This window comes from Rhamphochromis sp. 'chilingali' (genome assembly GCF_963969265.1).
Source record: "Rhamphochromis sp. 'chilingali' genome assembly, chromosome: 21".
NCBI lineage: Eukaryota > Metazoa > Chordata > Actinopteri > Cichliformes > Cichlidae > Rhamphochromis > Rhamphochromis sp. 'chilingali'.
The window spans coordinates 23,996,650-24,018,766 of record NC_137949.1 but is presented as its reverse complement, the minus strand read 5'-3'; the positions used below and the strand labels follow the sequence as shown (position 1 = coordinate 24,018,766).

The 22,117-nt window shown below is 37.8% G+C and overlaps 1 protein-coding gene across 1 annotated transcript in view; it reads right to left on the bottom strand.

Annotated features, from left to right (window-relative positions):
- Positions 1–1,595: 1,595 nt before the first annotated feature.
- Positions 1,596–22,117, bottom strand: part of stxbp6 (syntaxin binding protein 6 (amisyn)) — a 64,822-nt gene continuing 44,300 nt past the window's right edge. Inside the window, exons 3-6 of the mRNA XM_080870232.1 lie at positions 16,932–17,062; positions 16,601–16,766; positions 4,637–4,794; positions 1,596–3,365 (exon numbers count right to left, since the gene is read on the bottom strand). Coding sequence (XP_080726358.1) covers positions 3,342–3,365; positions 4,637–4,794; positions 16,601–16,766; positions 16,932–17,062 — 479 coding nt within the window. The 3' untranslated portion in view covers positions 1,596–3,341. The remainder of the gene's footprint in view (positions 3,366–4,636; positions 4,795–16,600; positions 16,767–16,931; positions 17,063–22,117) is intronic.

The window sequence follows — 22,117 nt, the reverse complement described above, 5'->3', positions numbered from 1 at the left end:
TTTTTCAAAGAGCATAATGCCAATTTTGTAGATATAAAACTTCAACATATAAAAACAACATGTGGAAAAAGTAACAGGGTCCTAATGTTTTGTCAATTAGTATGGAATCCAAAACAGTATTCAAATGAACCGGGTTGTAATCTTAGCTAAAACAGTAGACAATTCCAAGAACTTCACTGTTTCTAGAGCTCAGAGGGAGAGAGAGGAGAGATGGTGGGTTTCAAGACAAAAATCTGGGCTGATGCACAGTGCTGTCAGAGTGAGTAATAGTCCTGTGCACAGATTTCAGTGAGTCTTACACTTACTGCTCTCTCTAAAGCTATAGATCAGGTATTTGTTCTGTCACTAACTGTCATCTGTCCTTCTGCTGTGCATATATCTATCTATCTATCCTTTCCTTTCCTCTACTCCCACCAAATTTTTTTCCACACCACCTCTATCGCTTCTGTACCTTTAATTTGTTCTCTACCCACATGTTCACCTGTTTTCTCCCCTTTCCATTCCACATCCACCCCCTTACAGTTCTACCTTACATCCATCATCACCACCTGCCTAGTGTAATTCCTTTCTTCCTTTTCGGAGAACCACCTCCACCTGTTTAGCTGAATGTTTCTTTCTGAAGTTCTCATCTCCCTCATGGTTTTATCCTGGAAATGTCCTCCCAAAACTCAAAACTTATTCCCAAACTGCCACCCAAAGAAAAATATATATATGTACTTATTTTTTAAAGGTCATTAAAATATGCTTAGCAGTTCCAATAGGGGGACCTTAGAGTCCAAACAGAACATCAGTAATGCTTAAGAATGCTAAAATAAGAATTATAAAAACTTACTATTAGCAGTTTGCTTGAAAACCACTTGATTAGACCCATGTCAACTGTTTTATGTTAAAATGGCTGCAGTGAAAAATGTCTAAATACATCCTCTGATGTATTTATTAGTGCGGTGCATTTATTTCCATCACATTTTTCTGACCCCATGTTCCAGACTGGGGTCAGTGAATTTTAAAGATTAGTTCTATCAGCCTTAGACTGTCTAGACTTTCTGCCATTATGGTCAACTTACCCTTTGCAACTGAAACAAGAGAAATGAATCAAATTAAAACTAATAAATATAATTTTTACATTTATTAGTTTTAAAGTGACGGCAAACACCAATGAATGCCAAAAGTTTCCCTACTCACGGAAGCATCGTCTTCACCTCCAATCAATTATTTTAAACTTTTGGAGCATCACTGCATTTGTTTAAAATTTTAAAATACCTCCTCATGACTTGTAATACAGATTATTTCATTCAGTTGTAATAAAAGCTACAAACATCTTCTTCAGTCACCTTCAAAGGAAGCTACCTAATTGGGAACGTGTAGCAAAACAACCACACAACTCTGTTTCCAAAGAGGTGGGTTGTTACAGAATGCAATAGTTTGACTTAAAGTCTATATTTAAGTAAATATAATGCAAAGACAATATAAAAATATGCATTTTTTTTCTTCAGTGCTTGCAATGTGCTTATAGGGTTTGGAGTTTAACCTCAGCAGACTGAGGTGAGAGACATAAAAAGAGGCCACAAAAGGAAAAAAGGAAGCATTTTACTGTGATTGTGGAGTGGACTTTATTTCATATCTTACAGTATTATAGATGATGAAAGATGAGGTGGAACTGTGAACATCAGCGAAAATGGCATAAAGACCTCTGAGACACTAAACTTTGTAGCAGTGTTCTGTTTATAAGCCGGAAACAACAATGTGAGCTAAATCCAAAACGGTAAACAGCAGTCCATAAAATCATGGACTTTGATTCCACTGTTTGACTGAACTGCTCGAGTTGGCTATAAAAAGGACACAGAATAATATAAATTTGTCTTTATATCTATTTTTTTATTAAAACAAGTAACATCAAAAGTGTTAGAGGAATAAAAGCACACAAGTGTTAGGCAACCGGAACATTTCATTAGTGAACTCTGTGTTCTGCAAGATAAGGTTCGTCAGTGCATTGTAACATCATGAATTACAAAACTGAAAATATAAAAGAATCAAATACATCTCAAGCGTGAGGGCGGTGTCCTGCCATCAAAGAAGCCAACGTTACGAACAGTGAGCGGATTGAACAACAACAACAAAAAAAGAAACAAACGAAAAAGAAAAAACTAAAAGAAGAAAACTACCACACGCCACTGCTGTTATTGAAGACATTTTCTCCTTTATCAGCATACATATTATAATGACCAACCCAAGTTACACAATAAGCACAAGATATGACTACTGAAGAGTTTAGAGTTGAAATACAGCCAGGATCAGTTTCAAAGCATCCCCATGTTCAGGGACAAATTAGCTCTACAGACACCGAGATAATAGTAGAAGAAGAATTACATGTTGCTTTTTACAGTGCAGAAGCTCCCTGTTAACATAAAGTATTAGACAGAGTAATTCATATACTTTAAAAGCTTATTCTTTAAATGAAATCTTCAAGTACACTTCCCAAAATCTATTCCATGTAGTTTAGGTTGTTTTTCAATGACGGACACATAACAAGAGGGAAAAATATTTCAACATTTTTATATCTTGTCACCCAAACCACTCATCACTCAGTCTCATCAGCAGTTTATGAAATCATATCTTAAACTTTTTTTTAACTAATACTGTTTTGATAGATTTTGAAATTATGGTCCGAGTTTAATGTCCAGAAATCAGAGCAGAAAAGGAAACATTAAATGTCAAACAGAAATGTGATCATCCCTTTCATTCGACTTCCCACTCCCACAAATATCTATTAAAATACAACTTAGGCATCAAATCTAGGCTATTTTTACATATGTGTCTTATTTATATGTTATATACTGGCAGCCAATCCAAAGCCGAGCAATCAGAGGGCGCCCTCACTCATAAATTAAGACTTCATAATTAAGGCAGCTCTCATAAATAACCAGTATAAATGGGAGCCAAGCTGTTCCTTAGGAGGGAGTAATTGCCGATGATGATTTGGCAACACGTGTACGCTCTCATTTGTGTGTGAGCGAACGAAAAGAGGAAGTGTCTTGAGTGACTGTCATTATCAAGTAGAGTCATAGCTGTGGCTTGTAACTTTTTTTTGGCAAACAGAAGCATGAAACATTCAGTTGACAGTGTCAAGCAGTTTTGTTTACCTCTCTTCGGTCCCCTGCACGATCCGTCTTTAGGAACGAGAAGCACCGGAGTACAGTAACCCAAAACATTAAAATGTTAACATTGTTAACAAATTTTAATCATATTGAAACTTTTACAAAGAATAAAATCTGGAATCCTTCTCCTGTACAGCAACTGGCGATTGCTGACCCTCCCTTAGCCCAGTTGGTTTTGGCAGTGGTCTAACACTTGTGCTTCATGGCAAGCTGTAGAAACATTTGGGTAGGGTTGAAAGACAATAAAGTGAGAGAATGCAAGAAAAGTGTGGAAGACGCACACACAGAAAGACTACAGGTTGGTGCTAAATAATGAGGAGAATTCTACACATCCATCAAGTGGGGGCAGTAAAGTAGCACACAAAAATGAGGGGTTCGGATTAAAGCTGAAGAGTGCAGCTATGTAGCTGTCAACAAGGGATTGCAGAAGTGGACTCAGACGAAGAGTCAAGGTGACCTACTCGCAGCAGTACAGATGCTTAATGTTAAAATGTAGGAAGAAAAAACCCAAATCCTTCACATTCCAGCCAGCCAATCCATTCTCAAAGTCATCCTCAAACAGAATAAGACAAGACTTTTTATCCGTCTCTAAGGTTACCAAAGCGCTTTCAACTGAGGATTTCAGGCAGGCAACGGCATGAATCTTGATAACGTGCAAGACAAATGACAAGTTTGAAACATGTCATATTTCAAACATATTTCATAACACATTTTACTCGATGCTCATGGCATCAAGTGAAATGGGAAACAAAAATGAAAAATTCTTCGTGAGGGTTGTGCAGTCATGCTCTAAAACCACCAAAGCTATTTCCCTGCTTTTCCCCTGTGGTTATTACAGTTTTTGTAATTTCTCACAGCAGGGAAACACGTCTTTTAGCTGTGAGAGGGCCATGCAATACTCTTCAAATGTCTTTCAATTATCTCACCGTGGCTTACAAGGCGCAATGCATCATTCAACTTCAAAAGGTAGCAGATGGCTTTACTATTAAAGTCAATGATATCCCACTATGGCCAGAAATCATATGCCTGTCAGTGAATGGTGTTGTTGAACAGCAAGCTGCAAACCCGAGGCGTCTGATTTACGATGTTGTTAGATATATGATGATCACAATCAGGTGTGCTCGTTACAAAGCAATACAATATTTGCTCTTGTTTTGAAGTAATAAAAATAAAAGATCATGCACTAATAGCCTCATTAAACAGCATGCAATTAGTTTTCCTGACGACGAAGAGATGTGGGATTGAGGCAGAGTGAGGGAACACCCTATAGAGAACTATGAAATGGAGTCAGTGAAGGGGGGAAAAAATGATTATCTTCACAGAGCAGACATGCTCAGGTTTTGGAAAAGGTTTCATCTTCATCAATAATGACTGGTAATTCTGCAACATCTCAAAGTCAGAATTCCAGCGTACTACATTAAAATAGTAATCCCACCTTGCGGTTACATATTGTAATGCATCTTAGTAACAAATGGACTCACCTTGTGTGCAGTGACAGCAAACTGTTCAGCACTGTTCATCATGTCTGCAGTCCTCTCCTCAGCCCGGCCTAATCGCTCACCACGCTCGTTCAGAGCCTGGCTGGCCTTCTGTACAGCACTCGTCACACTGTCTGCAGCTGAGTGTAGTATACTGTTACCTGCAGATAAGGGTAGGAGAGAAGAAGCAAGCCAAGACGTAGGCAAGGGAGGAAAAAGACAAGCAAATGCAACAACAACAAAAAAGGAGTGAAAAGACAAGGGGAAAAGAGAAGAAAAAATAATGTAAACAGATTAGCTGTCATGAAAGAACTGGCGACATCAGCTCAGGGCTGTGCAATCAGTGACCCTAAGCCTCAGTGTTAATTGTGGAAGACAAAACCATGAAAAACAAAATGGCTTCAAACAGGTGCAGTGTGGGAAGGTGCCTAATGAATTTTCTTCAAAGCTGATTTACTTCAAGGTAGGATCAAGGGAAATTAACCTTTCCCCAACTTGAAAGAATGCAACTGCAACACAAGTAACTCCGAATGTAATGTTTCCTTCAGGAAAGCGGGTTATTCTTGGGGACATTCAGCACTACTTTTCTTCAATTTGAAACTTTCGTGGACAGCTTTGTGATTGCGCTGCCTTTTTTTTCCCCCTAAACTACAATATAATAACGAACAGATATGTGCTCGGCGGCATGGGCTACCCCGGAGACCCGTAGTGGATATAAGACACAGAGCACATCTTCAGATAGCTGTGGCAGCCCTGCGGATGTTTCCTCTGACAAGACATTAATCTACCACACATTGGGAGTGCTGCCATTATGCACTACTATAACAACTAGACTGGGAACAGCAATCTTCCTGCTGTTTTCTTTTTGTGGAACAGTTGCACTGCTATATAATTTGTCATTTTATACTGATTTAATTTAAGGGAAATGTCTGCACTTTTTTTTTAACATTTTCACCTCATACTGCTTTGTCCCAATTCTCCTGGAGTTAAAATGGAACTTTCCACTCTGTGGTGAGACAGTCCACTACCAAACATCATTGAACAATAAGAAAATAGGAAACGACAATAAAGGCAGCTTTACTGTAGCATAACATATAACACAACTTTGGATCATTCTGTCTTTTTTGGGCATTGATCTGTTAGCAACCATCAAAAAGGTCAGGTGAGTGAACTTAATTAAAAACAGATATAAAATGATAATATATAATATTAAAAAATATGCATATAATCAGGTTGAGCCAACAGCACAGAGTAAAGCTTGGAAGTACTGAATGTAATTAGGCTCTGATAAGCCTGATTCTATCTTTTTCACAGGAAAGTGCAATATAGGTAGTGTACATCCTCTGGCATCAAGGCAGGTAGTCACCTACTTCAGTGATTATATGAGAGCCCAAAAGCAGACAGTGAGGCCAGCTGGTGCTCCTTCAAAAGAAGTTAACTTGACAGTCAAAGCAATTTATGTAGAGATGTATCAGTACTGCAGCACACAGATGGATGTGAGTATAGATGTTTACACCCATTCGTGTGCACACTAAATGAAATGGAAACACACAAGTTTTCCCTTCAATTTTCTTTAAATTACAGTAAATGAAGCACAGTCAATGTGGCAAACACATCTGGACCTTGGAAGAAAAGAGCCGCATACCTCTTCTTTTTCTATTTAGTATAATGTCTACATTTTAAATTCTGTCCACTGCCAGAGTGCATTTCTACACTTTGTCATTATCATGCACTCCCCATTTGATTTCCTTTTTTTTTTTTTAAGTTAAAAAAAAACTTTGCTGAAAATATACTTTCTCCTAGGAAATATATTCTCTTCACTAGAAAGGATGAGACCTTTTCACCTTCAGACAGATTCTTCTTAATCCTCTCCTCCTCCAGGGAAGCCCTGGGACTAATACTCCCTTCATCCTCAATATAACCCCAACACTCGCAACCACCCAACACCATGCAGACTCAATAAATATATCTATTTATTTGTCTCCCCACCAATATCACGTCCCTTTTTTTCCTCTGTTCCCAGAGATGTGTTGCAGGCTGCAACACAGGCTGTAGAAAGTACTCAGATAAAAGACAGGGTGGAGACATTCTGGAGGGTTTTTGATAGGAGGTGCAGTATCAGAAGCCAAATGAAATGTGTAGGAGTAGATTATGTTATGTGGTGCCATCGTTGTGCTGCTCTGAGCCTAGTGTCTGCACTTGAAGTGGAAGCTGATCAGCCACTGTTATCAAAAAAGATAACTTATATGGGTTTTAATTCAAGCTGAAGTTTAAAGTATCTCCTATTATGACACTGATGTCGCACTAGTAAATCTTAAAGAGGAGCTTTTTGTAAAGATTTGTCAATCTGTGACAGCGCTGAATCTGCTAAACCCATGACGCGCCTGTCTCGACAATGGCATTTGGTTATTTTACTCACAGAAATCAACATGATCAGCCAGGGTTTCTCAAACAATGGAGGCTAAAAAAGGCAAGCTGTTTGCTGGCAAAATATTCTAGAAAAATAAAAACTACAAGCAAAGGCAAACATAACAAGGAAGTGGGGTGTGGGGTGGTGGGATAATTCAAAGTCAACCCTTCCTTTTCCACTTTGTCTGTAAGCAGCAGATTACAGCCTGCGCTGCTGTGAGGCAAAGAAAATAACCTGATAGTTATCAACAAGAGCATGTCAGATACACTTCACAAGATGCTGACAGCCAAGTCACATTTACTATTACAATACATGGGATTGATAAGATTGGACACAAAAGATCCATGCTGGAGTGCTTTTAATATTTCAGGCTGTCAGTCTGTTAGAATAAAGCTGTAGGGTATAATGTGTGTGCGGGTGATTTAGGGGAGAGAATGTTTTGCAGTCATTTGTTACGCATTAGCGTGCGCATAACAGCTCCAATGAGATATTATGAATGAGGCTGGTGTTATTCATGCAAATATAAAATGTACTGTCAAGGATGTTGGTAAGTGCAGCCAATGCTTAATGCTCAGTTTCACCTCTATCACCAGCATTTTGACTCTGAAGTACAGAATAGCCCATTTTCATCTTGCATAGAGCTTCTTTGCATTTTTCTATTGTGTTAATCACAATTACCAAAACAAAGTAATATGTGAAACATTTTTTTCACTAATTCAAAGAAAAGTAAAAAGCAGATTAACAAAAACTTAAACAATACTGTGTACTCACAACATTAAAATAAGAATAAAAACAGCAAATACCTTCAGTTTTACTCTGTTAATTTGGTCATGTTTGCATCACACCTGCTTGAAGAAGATCCTTGGCATTAGGGATGTTCATGACTGAATCTTCAAAATGTTTTACATTTGTATTGTAATACAGCATTCATTCTAAACTTCTTAAATTTGCCCAAATCTAAAAATACCACAAAACATTCAAAGTAGCACTGAAACTAAACTAAGGTGAAACATCTTCAAACTGAAATGAGCAAACCCTTTGTAGAAAGTACCTGGAATTAGACTGAGAAAAAAATGAGAACAACTAAAAAATACAAATACAACCATTTTGATAATACAAAAAACTAACTCCGATACCAATATTATCCTATACTCCTGTTTTTAAAAATTAAAGCAAAAAGGTAAAACAAGGTAAACAAGGATGTGTGTGAAGGATGCTATGAGTATAAAATGCATTTTTCTATTGTAACTGCAATTTTCTGATAATAGTTTATCTTAAACTGAATGTATTAACAATTTTAATGTTTTTGTGATAAAAGGACACCTTTCAATTTATTTTTTTGGATTAAAAAGAGTATTGCGGATGTGTGTGTGTGTGTGTGTGTGTGTGTGTGTGTGTGTGTGTGTGTGTGTGTGTGTGTGTGTGTGTGTGTGTGTGTGTGTGTGTACCAGTGGAGAGAACTAAATCAAAGAGCTAAATACATTATAAAGGCCAAAAGAAGCTTTAAACAGAGTAAGTAAAGCTTCCAAGAAATAGAAAAATGCTCCAAAAATTAAATACTTTACATTCTTCTATATGTGGATCAGTCAAACAATGTCTTAATACCTGTCAATGTTTTCCCCAAAGGTTACATTTGTTGTGTAGAAAATGAGCATGGCAGGTAAAGCCCTCATACCAAATGATTTAGACACAAAAGAATGATGTACAAAATGATGGATTAAAATCATAAAACAGACTTCCTAGGAGCCTAAAGGCACAGCTATGCTGCTCCTACTCCAAGATAACCAACCCCCCCGCTGCAGTTTAATTAATGCAAATCTTGACATTACCCACCGCAACATAATGAAAATATAGCTGAGGTTCAAACAAGAAGGGCACATCCCCTTGGCTCCAGATGTACACTTATTATTTCTCTATAGCCAGTTATCCAGTTTCTTTTTTAATCAAATCACTGTTCCACACATTCATCCTGCACCTTTTCCCCATGGTCAAATTACTTTCTTCTATTAAATTTTCACCCCCAAATCTCCATTTAATCAAGCATACTCACTCCCTCCAGCTCCTTTAAGTATCTGTACCCGACTTCCCACCCACCTCAGGCAGCACTTACTTACAATAAAATACATACTGGATACCCTGCATATCAAATAACATCACTTTATTTCAAGTTCCAAAATTTTCTGCTTTTTATTTATTCTCCAGAATTCAGAACCTTAAGTTGTTTAGAGTCACACAATATTTATTTCAACCTACGTAAACTCAATTACGTTCTCCTAATTTTCAAGTCCATGAGTTTAAAAAATGATCTTATTACCAGTATAGAAATTGTTCGAGCCATGTTTCCGAAGTAACAAAGAGGCGACGGGTGGCCTGGATTGCAGCCATTCAAAGACCAAATATAACGTCCCAGAACACTCCAGCTCACAGGTTAGTCTGCTCCAAGCATTTACACGAAGGTCAGTCTGCTGTTGTAGTTAATGCGTCATTTTCATAACATAATTGGTGATATAGGTTACAAGCAAGTCTGGCGCTGAACAGAAATTGTCGCGCTATGCTCCTTTGTTTATTGTGCATAAATAGTAAATTGTCCTGACACAATATTGCGTTTCGCTTCTGTTATTATGGTACATTGACAAAAACATATACTTTTATTCACAGGATAAAACAGGTTTTTTGCATCACTAATTGCCCAGTACGATTACAGCATACAGTATTATTGTCACTGCTACATTTCTGTGATGCTACCAGAAATTATTTCCACTACTAATTAATTATTGTTGAGCTCAAAGGTCCTATTAATAAACGGTTAACGAATGTGTATTTATGAAGACGATTTGTGAGACTGGTAAACTTATGATACGTACGATGGTCTTTACTTTCTACACGGTGCATTTCAAGGTCCTGCACCCATCCGTCGGTAAACTGTACCTGGGCTTGTTGCAGTGACCTGAAGTTACTAAACTTCATGAGTGTATGCACTCACTCCAAGAACCGTATAATTATAAATATGCATATAAATATGCTACAATGAGATAGCTGACTTCATCTAACTAGCAAATGTTTTCCAGGCTACGTTGGTGATGCAGTTTTTTTTAAATGTGTGTGATATTTTTGTCATGCGATTTTAAAGCCGGTCCTACAACCGCATCCAAGAATAACATGCAGCTTATCTCAGAACTGTCGGTGAAAATTATTCTTGGAGCTAAGTTTAATTGAGCTGCATTTTAAAGAGGTGCAATTTCACAATTTGTGTATATTTTCTAAGTTCACTATTTTGTCATGTGTTGAGAAAAACACAGATTTAAAAATTACATGGTCTAATATTTACATTTAGCATAACTGCAACATTATTTTTTCATTTTCTTTTTTTAAAGACTCGAAAGGACTTGAAATTCAAAATTTCAGACTTGTGACTTTACTTGGACTTTTACACCAGTGACTTGAGACTCGACTCTGACTTGCCTGACATTACTTGAGACTTGACTTGAGACTTGAGGATAAAGACTTGAGACTTACTCGAGACTTGCAAAACAATGACTTGGTCCCACCTCTGATGTATGCATCCTACAGATGTGTGCATTAATTCTGGGACGTGAACCCTGAATGATGCCACAACTTGTTTTCATGAAGGCAAAGGACAGACCTTTGAACAGTTGGCCTTTAGGTTAGTCACAGTTAAGCTGTTTAAAAAGTCTTCAGCAAAGTACTAAATCCTAAATGTAACACAGAGCTGTGCCAGCACTGACAGAAAAATAGCTACTAGGTATTCATGAACTGCCTACTCGCAGCAGCATTAATCAGCAGATTAATGTTAGCATCACACAATGCATTACCAGCCATAATTTCCATGATTACAGTCTTTACTAAGCTTAAATGCTAATTTGTAATATGCTTCACAGGAGTGGAGACTATACTGAGGAAACAATTAGGGAAGAAGCACTTTGTCATTGTGCTACCTTTGAACCCCAGATTGTTATTTACACTCTTGAAGAAAAGAAATACATCATATGAAAACTGTTGGCTTTTCTGACATTCTCCAACAAAACACTGTAATCTGAGATTTTACATTTTTATCATTTAAGTGATTACAAAAAACAAACAAACGGGAAAATTGACGAAACCACTGCCATTTATCACAACCAAATCCTTCAATCCAAGGGTTTTAAGATTAAGGGCAAAAGATTAGTATCTCAATAGGGACCAACCTAGGGAACATGTCTTATTTCAACCTTTGACATCCAGAGTGTGCTGTTATCTTTGCTACCAACGTGACTGGTGTCATCATACTGTGATCTAAAGGAATCTCTAAGGCAAAAAGGGGCTGTGTATGCCAAAAAACAGACTACTTGTCTCTAAAGAACTCCCAAATTTCATTACGAGATCTGCAAGGGAAAAGTCTTTGTAGTCTAAAACGAAAGTCTGAATAAAATTACAAGTGCAGGCAAGGACCTTTAATTTAAATATACTGGTCACAGCTTGGAGCTGACCAAAGACAACTTTTCAGCAGAACCTCATACCAACTCAAGTATCAGGGTTTGGGATTACTTCACTGAATCAAATTATGGCAGTGAGTTATTAATACATCATTAAGACTATGAAAAGATGAAATGTGTTATAGAATGGCTTACACAAATGCTCAGACTGCAATGTTGTGGGCAGTGTATGCAAGGAACGCTTCAAACATTTCATTATCAGCACTATCAAAGTTTTATCAATTGAAAGTTAAAGAACCCCTTTACCAGAAAACACCTTGCAGGCAATAACACCTGCAAGGCGTTTTCTGGTAAAGGGGCTGAGGCCAGGGGGTCTGCTTTCTTTTTTCATAAAAAATGTTAATATTTTGTTCAACTTCCAAAAGCTCATGTTTTCTATATGCTGTTCAAGTATATCACCTCATCAGTGAGCCCTGTTTCAAAGAAAAACAATTTCAAACAAATTTTAAAAAGCCAACATTTTGTAATGATTTTTTAAATACACATACTGCACCTCTGCACAGATTTCATTAGTGACCATGTACACAGTTTGTTAGAGGGGCCAAGGACAGCGAACATAACTCATATAACCTTTGGATATAAACTCAAAATCCCTTCCAGCAATGTACATCTCCATACAGGGACACATGCCACTGAAAGCAATGTCCTTGTACTCACTTGAAATGTATAAAACATGGCTCTCTGTACGGCTTTCAGGGAAAAAAATAGCAAGTACGAGTTACAAGTTTGTTCATTCCTGTCTGAATGAACAATTTATTGTGGTCAGATTTCAAAGTGTAACTACAGCAGAGGGATGATAAATTACAGAAAAAACTGAATCCTTGACTCTTGAGTTAATTTAGTAGCACTGCTGTGCTTTAAGAAGCAATTTGCTGGCGTGGTTAGGCCCAACTTCCAATAACCCTCCCCTAGGAGGGAATAGTTTTTGCAAATCAACACATCTCTTTCCTGACTGGGTGTGTTTTTTTGTGTTTTTAAATGTAAAACTGTGCGGTTTAATGAGCATGAAAATGTTTTCTATCACATTAATCAATACTTACACTGTACATATGGTAAATTAAAACCACAAGCCTTAAATTGTATCTCCACCATTACAAAAAAATTGGACAGAATTGTAAGACTTGTAAAAACATGCTGAATCACTTTACTCATCTAGTGGTGCAGCACCTTACTAAGAGACTGCGTTGCTGGCTTTTACTTCAATTTGTGCCCATTTGTTCAGTTATTAGCAAGAAAATGAAAACACACTCCTATTGTGTCGACATGAGACCAAGGAGACCAACAGGAGCCTTTATATGGTAAGGTAACGACCCCCTTTTGATCAATCACTTGGCAATGGTGGGAAGGAAAAACTCCCCACTTCATGAAACCTCCTGCTCCTTCCTGAGCAGCCATCAGCCATGACCGGTTGGAAGTGATGGGAGGAAGACAAGATACTGTAGTTCCTCAAGCCTGGTGATAAGTGGAACTCATCACTGATTAATAGAAGATATCTTTTCTGAGGTCTAGGTCATATCTAGAATTGGGTGGAGCAAGTTATTCAACTATAAGGGGGCGGGACTTTTAATTTAGCGCTTACCTCGTCTTAGCAGATGACCTTGATGTGAAACAAATTCTTTCCTCCTTCTGTTCAAAAAGACCTTGCAACGGAAAATGACTGAACCTACATCTTGGCCTTCTGTGACAAGAGAATATCAAAAGTCATGATCAGCTTTGTTAAAACACGCAGGTTGGAATTGGATGAGAGGGACTGGATTATTGTGTTAAGCACACAAGTGTTCAGTTCTTTTTTTAATAAACTAATGCAGTTAGAGTTTGGTTATGTATAAATGGGTCACACAATTAATCCTGTATAAAATGTATTTAGTGTTGAAGAAATAAAGTTTAACGAAAAGGTTTGGAAACACTTTGGAATTACAAATATTTTCAGCACTGATCATTAATGAGCCATAAAATGTGGTCTGATGTTTGTCCAAGTCACAATTATAGACTAACACAAATTTGCCTAAACTAATGACACACAAACATTTGTACTTCATAATTATTAGCAGCCCAAGCTGGAAAAATTCAGTGCCCCCGGCTACAATTAAGGCGTAAAAATTCAAATTACTGTCAGTCTGGTTTTTTCGAGGAAAAACTGTTTGTGTAAATCATGGCTCAGTCATAAAATACTGACACAGGGCAAACAAAAGACAAAGAAACACTGACAGTTTCATGCATCTCTGTGAACAGTTTCAGATGAATGGCTAAAGCTCTTCTGTATGGAACTTGCATGTTCACCCTGTGCAACACAACAGCTCTGACACTGAACCTTTTTATGCATGAATACCTAACACTGTTCGAGTTGCAAAGGTCATGTTAGAGGAAGCATTAGGTTTGAACTCTGCAAATGTTGAAGAAACACTGACGCCGAAACTGCATTAGGCTAACTGCAAAAGATTTCCATTCATTCTCATGAAAATATGCTTGGTTTTTGAGGTGAAAACATTCTTAGAAATTGCACATAATGGCACCAGGTGTTCGCGTCTCTCTAGAAAAGTCTTAACCCATCATTTCTCATTAAGGGAAATCATTAAACATTAAGTGGAAAAACAGGAGAAGCAAAATTAATTCAGAATCAACTCACGAATACATGCCAGTTAGACAGGTGGGAATTGGAGTCCAACATAGTATAACAATGTGGGCAACAGCCCAACTCGGCACTGATAACAACTCAATTAGCACACTGGCTGCTTTTATTTCTGCATTGATTACATGCCTCATCAAGGATCAAAAACATATGCCCATGCATCTGAACCGTAATGTTCTGAGAGAAGGCTTTTAAAAAAGATAGGAAGAAACGAACAAAGAATATAAAACATCTAACAAAAATATAAATATACATACAGGCTAAGGTTCAAAGTTGCTCAAGATCTAAATAACAAATAAAAAAAATGCAAATGTAAATGAATCATGATATGAAATCTTTCAATCACTTTAATTCGTCACTACATCATTATCAGACTAAACATCATTTGAAATGATGGTTGTGTTAAAAGGCACTGCATGGATAAGCAGTATTTACATCCGTTTGTTACTTTCAATGAACTTTTGTAGTGTCATGTAATCATCATCAAGAAGATGTTAAACAATGCTCAAATGCAACCTGACATTACCTTTTACATTTGGGGTATGCATGAGAAAACACTTTTTACTGTGCATTAATATCATGCTTTACCTTTGCCATCTTTAATGACAGCACATCACACCATCTGCAGGAATGCAAATCAATATATTTGCATATGCACTGCTTTGGAGCTTGATTGCTACTAACTACTAGCAACACTGGAATTATCTGCCTCACATTTCTACCTTTGTCTTTATAGGACTCTGCCATCTCAGGTATTGCTGTAGTTAGTCTCCCACAGTTATGGTCCCACACCTGAGCAGCGTCATGATTTTTGTTTTGCACTGGTGTGAGACTTAAACTGGAGTGGACAGGACTGGCAGTATCCTCTTTGTTCATTCTGTTATGGTGAAGTTTTTGATCCATCACGCTAAAGCTTCCTCTACAGATGATGGTTACATATCAGATTGCTTCATGGTCAATAGCTTCTTTTACAACTACCAGTTTGGCATGTACAAAACTGTATTTGAAATAAAACTTTATTACAAGTATTTATATCATGAATACTATACTATTTATATCAGAGCTACACTCCTCAGATTTATTAAACTTTGTATGGTAAAATCAATGCTACAGTGCATTGTAATTTTCTAAAACACCGCAGGCATGTATTTGATATACAACATTTGCAGTACATAATGCATCCTACTCTATGAACCCTGGGTTAATGCTCTTTGGTACACCACTACCTTCCCACCTACACATACAAAGTACATCCCAAGTTCATTTGAAGAGAGCTAAATATGAGCATATATTTCAGAGTAGGAGGAAAGTCATGGCAATATAACAATGCTGAGAAGAACTGGCAGGTTTGTCATCAATGAATAGATGATGGGCTCCCACGCACAGTAAGAAAAATGGGAACAATACAAATCTGAAATTAACTACAGTGTCATTATACACATAATTTATATTTCAGTCATTAGTCCCTACATTCTACTATATGTCCGATAACACTTTTTAACTTTTAACCTACAAATTCACAAAACTGGCCCTTTCATATCATGAGGCGACGTACATAAGGAATACCACAAATCACAGGAACTCTCAGTCATTATTATTTATAGATTTTTCATAAGATTCACAATCAAAAAGTCCTGTTTTTCAGAAATATCTATTTCCGGTAGCAGATTTCTTTATGGGTTGTGCAGGAGGACACAACACATGGGTCAGCTGGGGAATGCGTTTTCATAAATATTTCTATGAATAATACAATAGGCTGAGCAGTTCTCAAAGATGAAACTTGGAGGCAAAAACAGATCAATATCTGATTAAGCCACCCAGGATGCTGCATTGTTACCATCACCACAACCCACCTACAGTAAACAAACCTCTTACGGCAGGGAAATGACCAAGTATGGTGAAAACATTTGGCAGCTGATTATGCAATGACTCGTTTGATCAGCACCTCCTTGCTTGTTAGTTGGGCATGAAATACACTTTTTTTAAAAAACAAACAAACAAAAAAAAACAGAGGTTAGTGTTCAGTTGAGTGTTTGCTCACTGATTCAATACCAGTGTCAGAGTTATTTTAAAGGGTAAAAATCATTCAAAAACAATGATTCTCATCAGGCACACAGCAAAATGTGTTAAAATAGGGAAAATTATTATTTAGTGTTCTAGTGTGTGTTTATATGTGCTGTATAACCAGCTGATCTGTGCCAGACGCTTTGAGTCACAACTGATATATTTCGTTGGACATCCTCTTTGACCTCACGTCAGCAGAGCGCCCAACAGATGCTGTGTACGAGGAATAAGCATGCATTTTCATACACACCAGGTGCTGTTTGTCATCATACATAATTAGATTCAGACTGGCTTACAGCACAGCATGATAGCAGCGAGTCTGGCGCTGTAGAGCCAGTGGATTTTGAAAAGTTTTTTTTTTTTCGTCTTACCCCCTAGCAGTTTGGACTGACAGTTGACAAACTCTGGCTTCCGTGCTGAGCTGTAACGCTGGCAGGTGTGGTGGAGAATCTGGATAAAGGTGCACTTCTCCCCTGATGAACCAGCAACCCACTGATCGAAAGCGGTATCAAACATCAGGTCAAACTCCGGACAGTCCTTGGAACAGCAGTGAAAGGGAGACACCAATAAGAAGTGAGAGTGTGTAGTAAGGGAAAAGGAACAAGAAGTAACTATAAGAAAATTGAGAACGGAGTACATAGCAACATGCTTTGAATTAGCAATACTTGTGTTCACTGGGAAAGGAGAAGGGAAATTACATACTTTGTTGGGGTCAATGCCGTTGACCTGCCGTAGCTGGTCAATTGTCCACTGTGACCTTTTTACAAAGGCAGATGATCCTTGGAACTGCTTCACCTTTGTGATTGAAACATGGGATGGTTTCTTGTTCGTCACTGTAGAAACAAAAGCCAAACAAGAGTAAGGCCTAATGGAGCAATAATTAAAACAACATTAAATTTCAGAGTACGAGGTTTCTGTGTAACCTGTAGACCCCATGCACATGATTCCCAGACAAGTTTTGATTAGGAAAATTGGACAGCTCAGGTCATCACATGTGGAATATTAGTCAAGCAAAAGTCACGAGCTTCCTTTCTGTAGGCGGCAGAAACAAAGGGATCCATTAACAATGATTACTTCGCTTCTAGAGCCAACAGCAACAGAGACCATGATAAACATTTCCTATTAGAAGACACAGCCTAACCCTGAACAGATACGCCCTGTAAACATGGCTTTTTTATTATCCATACCAATCTGTGTGCAGTAATCTTATATACAGTAAACTGCGCTATAAATTTCTGTTGTGCTCTAACAACATAATGCCATATTTTTTACTACACTACTTTGAAAAACAAAGTCTTGGCTATATTGTTTCTGTCACCAGAAAACAGTGTGGGACACAGCTCCGGTCTCTGCACTGATGTGATGTATTTCTTCTGCACTGCTGACTAAAACTAATTGAAAGACATAATATGAGCTCGGTGGGGGTGGGGTGAGGGGCATTTAAACAACTCGCCAAAAACAAATGAATAAAATATAATCTAAAAGTGCTTATTAGGTGCTGGGGATTTTTTAATCAGTAACTTTAGTATCTACAAATCAGAGTTAATTGCCAGCTGGTTGATAGCATATTCTTTCAGGTATTTTATGTGTAGTTTAGTATATATGACTAAGGCTTCACTCAAACTCCTGTCCTCAGCTTCCCCTCCAGTTATCCAAGCATTGCAGAACATATGTTTATATTGCACTTCTGTGTTTAACTGTAGGTTGGCATTTGAGAATAAGACCACCAGATTTCTGTAGCGCGTCAAGGCTTTTAGTTTGGACAAAATGTTCAAACTAAAAGACTGTATTTTGGAGCTCTGTGTCATTCTCAGGGACAATTGGTCCTGCGCTGCTTTTTTAACCCAGGCAGCAAAGGTCTGCTTCCGCTCTCTCATATCCTCCATTGTGTCATGTCAGAGAGATGGAAGTGTGTGGGTCACTTTCTCTGCATTCTCTCCAGTTTTTTACCCTACACTTCTTTTAAAAAAAACAAAAAACCCCAAGACTATGCTGTTCCATTTTCCCTGTTGTTCTGGTTCACTTTTTGAAAGACTTTCCACACCTGTTTCTGGAAATGGAAAATAAAGGTAGGGCTGAATGTCAGGCCAGTAAGCAAACTCCCATGAGATGAGAGATCTTTGGATACATTTTGTGTATCCATTTAGACAGCTGCAGTTCATACTTGAGTTGCTGGCCCGGGTGGAACAGACAGATAGATGAAGACAAGCATTTCTTCTTCTTTCCTACAACACCTTCCTCATCTTTTCTTTGAGAATTTCAATCAGATAAAGAATCACAACCATGATTAACAGATGAACAGAATGATCACATCTGTCTTGTGTCACAGTGAAGGCTAATAGGAGCTCTTGAAAGCAGAACATTTCATAAAGCAGACGACAGGCTCGGTGTAATGAACCAATGTGCTGAAGGGTAGAAATGCAGAACCTAAGGTCATTCACTTCCCAGCGAGAATAATTTATCTTTTACTTACACTGGTGGCAGATGATAGGCTATAATACAGAGCCACTACTCTCCTCAAAATTATCAAGTAGAAATTGTAGAAAATGGCCTACTCGTCATGGCGCAGGAATTAATCCTTATTTTCTATTATCAATGAATGTCATTTTTTCCCCCCGAATTAATTCAAATGTCCTTTCTAAAAAAAAATGTAATTTCAAATTTATATCCATCTTAAAATGGGGAAAAGTGGGTTATCCTTATCTTTTCAGCATTTTGATTAATACGGTGCAAAAATCTTAAGCCACTCTTCATTTCTCTGTGCTCTGCTGGAAAATGGGAATGGTGCAATGATATATTGAAATGTGAAACATACACTGAAATCCAGTGTATTGGGCAAAGATTCAATGGCAATGAATTTGAAAGTCCTTCAACGCAGCCTGAACTTTCTTAGGAAAGTGTTCTTTTAATTTCTTCAGGGAGTCTTCAGGAATAGTTCTCCGAACCTCGTGACGGACAAAGCTCCTTTTTGGATGTTGGCTACTTTTTGTTCTGTTCTCTCTCTAGATGATCCCACAATGAGTCGATAATGTTGAAGTCTGGGGAGGTCAACAGGGTCAATGGGGAGGTCAATGCATTACTTAGTGTTCCACTGTGCGTTTTTCTATCCAGGTACTCACTTACTGCATTGGCAGTGTGTTTGGGCTCATTGCCATGATGAAAAATGAAGCCAAGCAGATATTTTACAGATAGCATTGCATAACAATAAAAATCTCTTCTGTGTTTCTAATTTAATCAATTTCGTTATTTCCCCATGTAGCGTCACATGCATCTTCTCAAGTCCTGGGTCAGGTCTTTGTTATATTTTTCTTATTTCTCAAGGGTATGACTTTTAAAATCCTGTTCACCTGCTGTAAATAGTTTTTCAGGCCTGCCACCTCTTCTGTTCTCTTTCATTTCTCTTTCTCTTTTTTTATTTTGTTTAAGGACACAATGCACACCCTGCTGAGACACAGGTCAACAGGTCTTTCAGAATCAATTTGTTAGTGCAAACATTCTTTGTTGTTATTGGCATTTTCAATAGATTTAACCAAAGAAATGTGAACGAATGTGATTTTGCAATAGATACAGTTCAAAATTGGTCAAGTTTTCTGTTATGTGAACACAACACTGGTCCATTTCCCTTGAGTTAGGTGCCTTTTTTATGCTTGAATGGTTCACAGGTCATAGGCTCCAGCGCCCCCCGCGACCCTGAAAAGGAGAAGCGGAAGCGAATGGATGGATGGATGGATGGTTCACAGGTCAGTGTTAAGTGGAGTTACAAGGACTGGACTAAAATTGAGCCAATGTTCAAAAGATTTTTTTATTAAACTTGAATTTTAGATGCAAATACAAAGAAATTAAGGTTGGCTCAAGATTGATAAATTACTAATCTATCAAATGTTAAGCATGATCTGTCTCTTTATTTGGCTGAAGATGCCAAGCTCCACAATGAAATGTGACTAGAAATCCTTTTCACAAAATGTATTCTGACTCAAAGCTGAACAGTCAGTCACAGCAGGAGAATGCAACATGCTGAAAAGACACCAAACACATACACCAACAGTAGCTTTACAATATACTGAAGCAGCCACTGATGTCAAGGCTCATTGATTGTAAATTTCTGCACCCACAGCATACTGTGTAGAACACAAACGATGATAAAAATAAAATCATGTATATGAATGAGTACGACCCCTCAAGCCTGAGCAGCTCTGACTGACACATTCTTGCATATACACTGACAAATCACTGGCTTTTCTAGTCAGGCTGCTTTCAAAGTAATCACACTGACTCCAGGATTAGAATAACGCAGAAAAAAAAATTATATGTCACATGAGAAATGCACACCAAATGCATACTTAATCATCCCTGGTTCACATGAAGAGGGGAGAAAAATTACAGCAAATTTAATTGGGTGGCACTGTTTGCCTAAGTATCTTTTTCACTATACGATGACATTGCAATGTGACTGAACTACTGAAATGTGTGAAAGAGAGCTGCTGTCTCAAGGCCATGGAGCTAAATTGTCAAGGCATCAACACAGAGATCTTAATCAAACTGCCAGACACCTTTGAGCCTCTCAAATCAATTTCATATTCAGCTGTTGACTCCCACCTTGTCTGAGTGGCTCCCTGGAATATTAAAACAATTACTGAAAGTTCGAAGAGCTGGCGTTATTGAAATAGCAATCAAGGACGAGAAAACCTATACTGAAGCTCTTGTAATAAATGAACTTTAAACTGCTCTCATAATAAATATATTCACTTAGACACCAAGTCTGGAGAACAGCACACTTTAGCAAAGTAAAAAAAGTAAGGAATTTATGAAGCATGTTGAACCCATTTTATCAATACTTAATATCCAGTGTCAGTAAGCTTGTCTTTTTGTACAGTATCATGTATCACTGTTCTGCTGATTATAAAACTAAAAAAATGAATTTTTTAGATGAGTGGTTATGTTGGGTTTCTCAATTATTCTGTTCACTGAGTTTGAGTTATTGTGATAATACAAAGATGGATGAATACATTATCCCTTCCTGAACATAAAATGAACAATCTGTAATGTGATCCATTTCTCTCAATTTTACTGCAGGAGTCACACCCTTAAAACATTATTTGTATCACAAGCTGAGACCGAACAAATAACACCTGACTAACTAGTGCAAGTAAAAGCCAAGAGATGACCACAACCACTGAAAAGCAGCCAAACACATTGTTTCTATGTGGGCTGGCTATCAGAGGAAGGCCATGCTGAGGTTCCTGTCTGACTATTTTCTCATGCTCTGATGGTGACATGCTTTCACTTCCTCCAGTGGATCCCTTGTTGTGTTTGGCTATGTGCAAGTAGTGCTGCCTGAAGGGAAACCCGTACTGTACATTTCACCGACTGCAGAGATCAGAGGAAAAATTCCTGGAATCAACTTAACTTCAAGGAAACATGACCCCAGCTGTGGTTGTTAATAGAAATGTGAGCATGAGGTGGTGTTCTGGCACAGGCTGTAAACGACATAACAGATCATGCAATGATTGTGTGCATTACCGATTGCATATTGGCATTGTTGGAAATATCAAATAGAGTACTATGAAAACAAATGTTATCCAGAAATATTTTGGTAAACTAACAACATTATAACAGCTGGAGAAAATGAAAAGAGCAGACAACGAAGTGCCACCCACATAGGCATAAAATTAAAACCTTCCTTCCCTTATAAAAACACAGCATCATCTTCATGTCAACACTGACACTTATCAAAAGCGTGCAGCCAAAGGCAAAGAGCATCAACAGTTTGGCCCAGCACAGCAAAGCTTTGAAAACTAAAAAATCTGAGAATAACAAAAGATCACATCAGATATGGAAGATAATGTGCACAGTCTGGGAAACGCTGTGTTGTAGTCGAGTGTTTCATC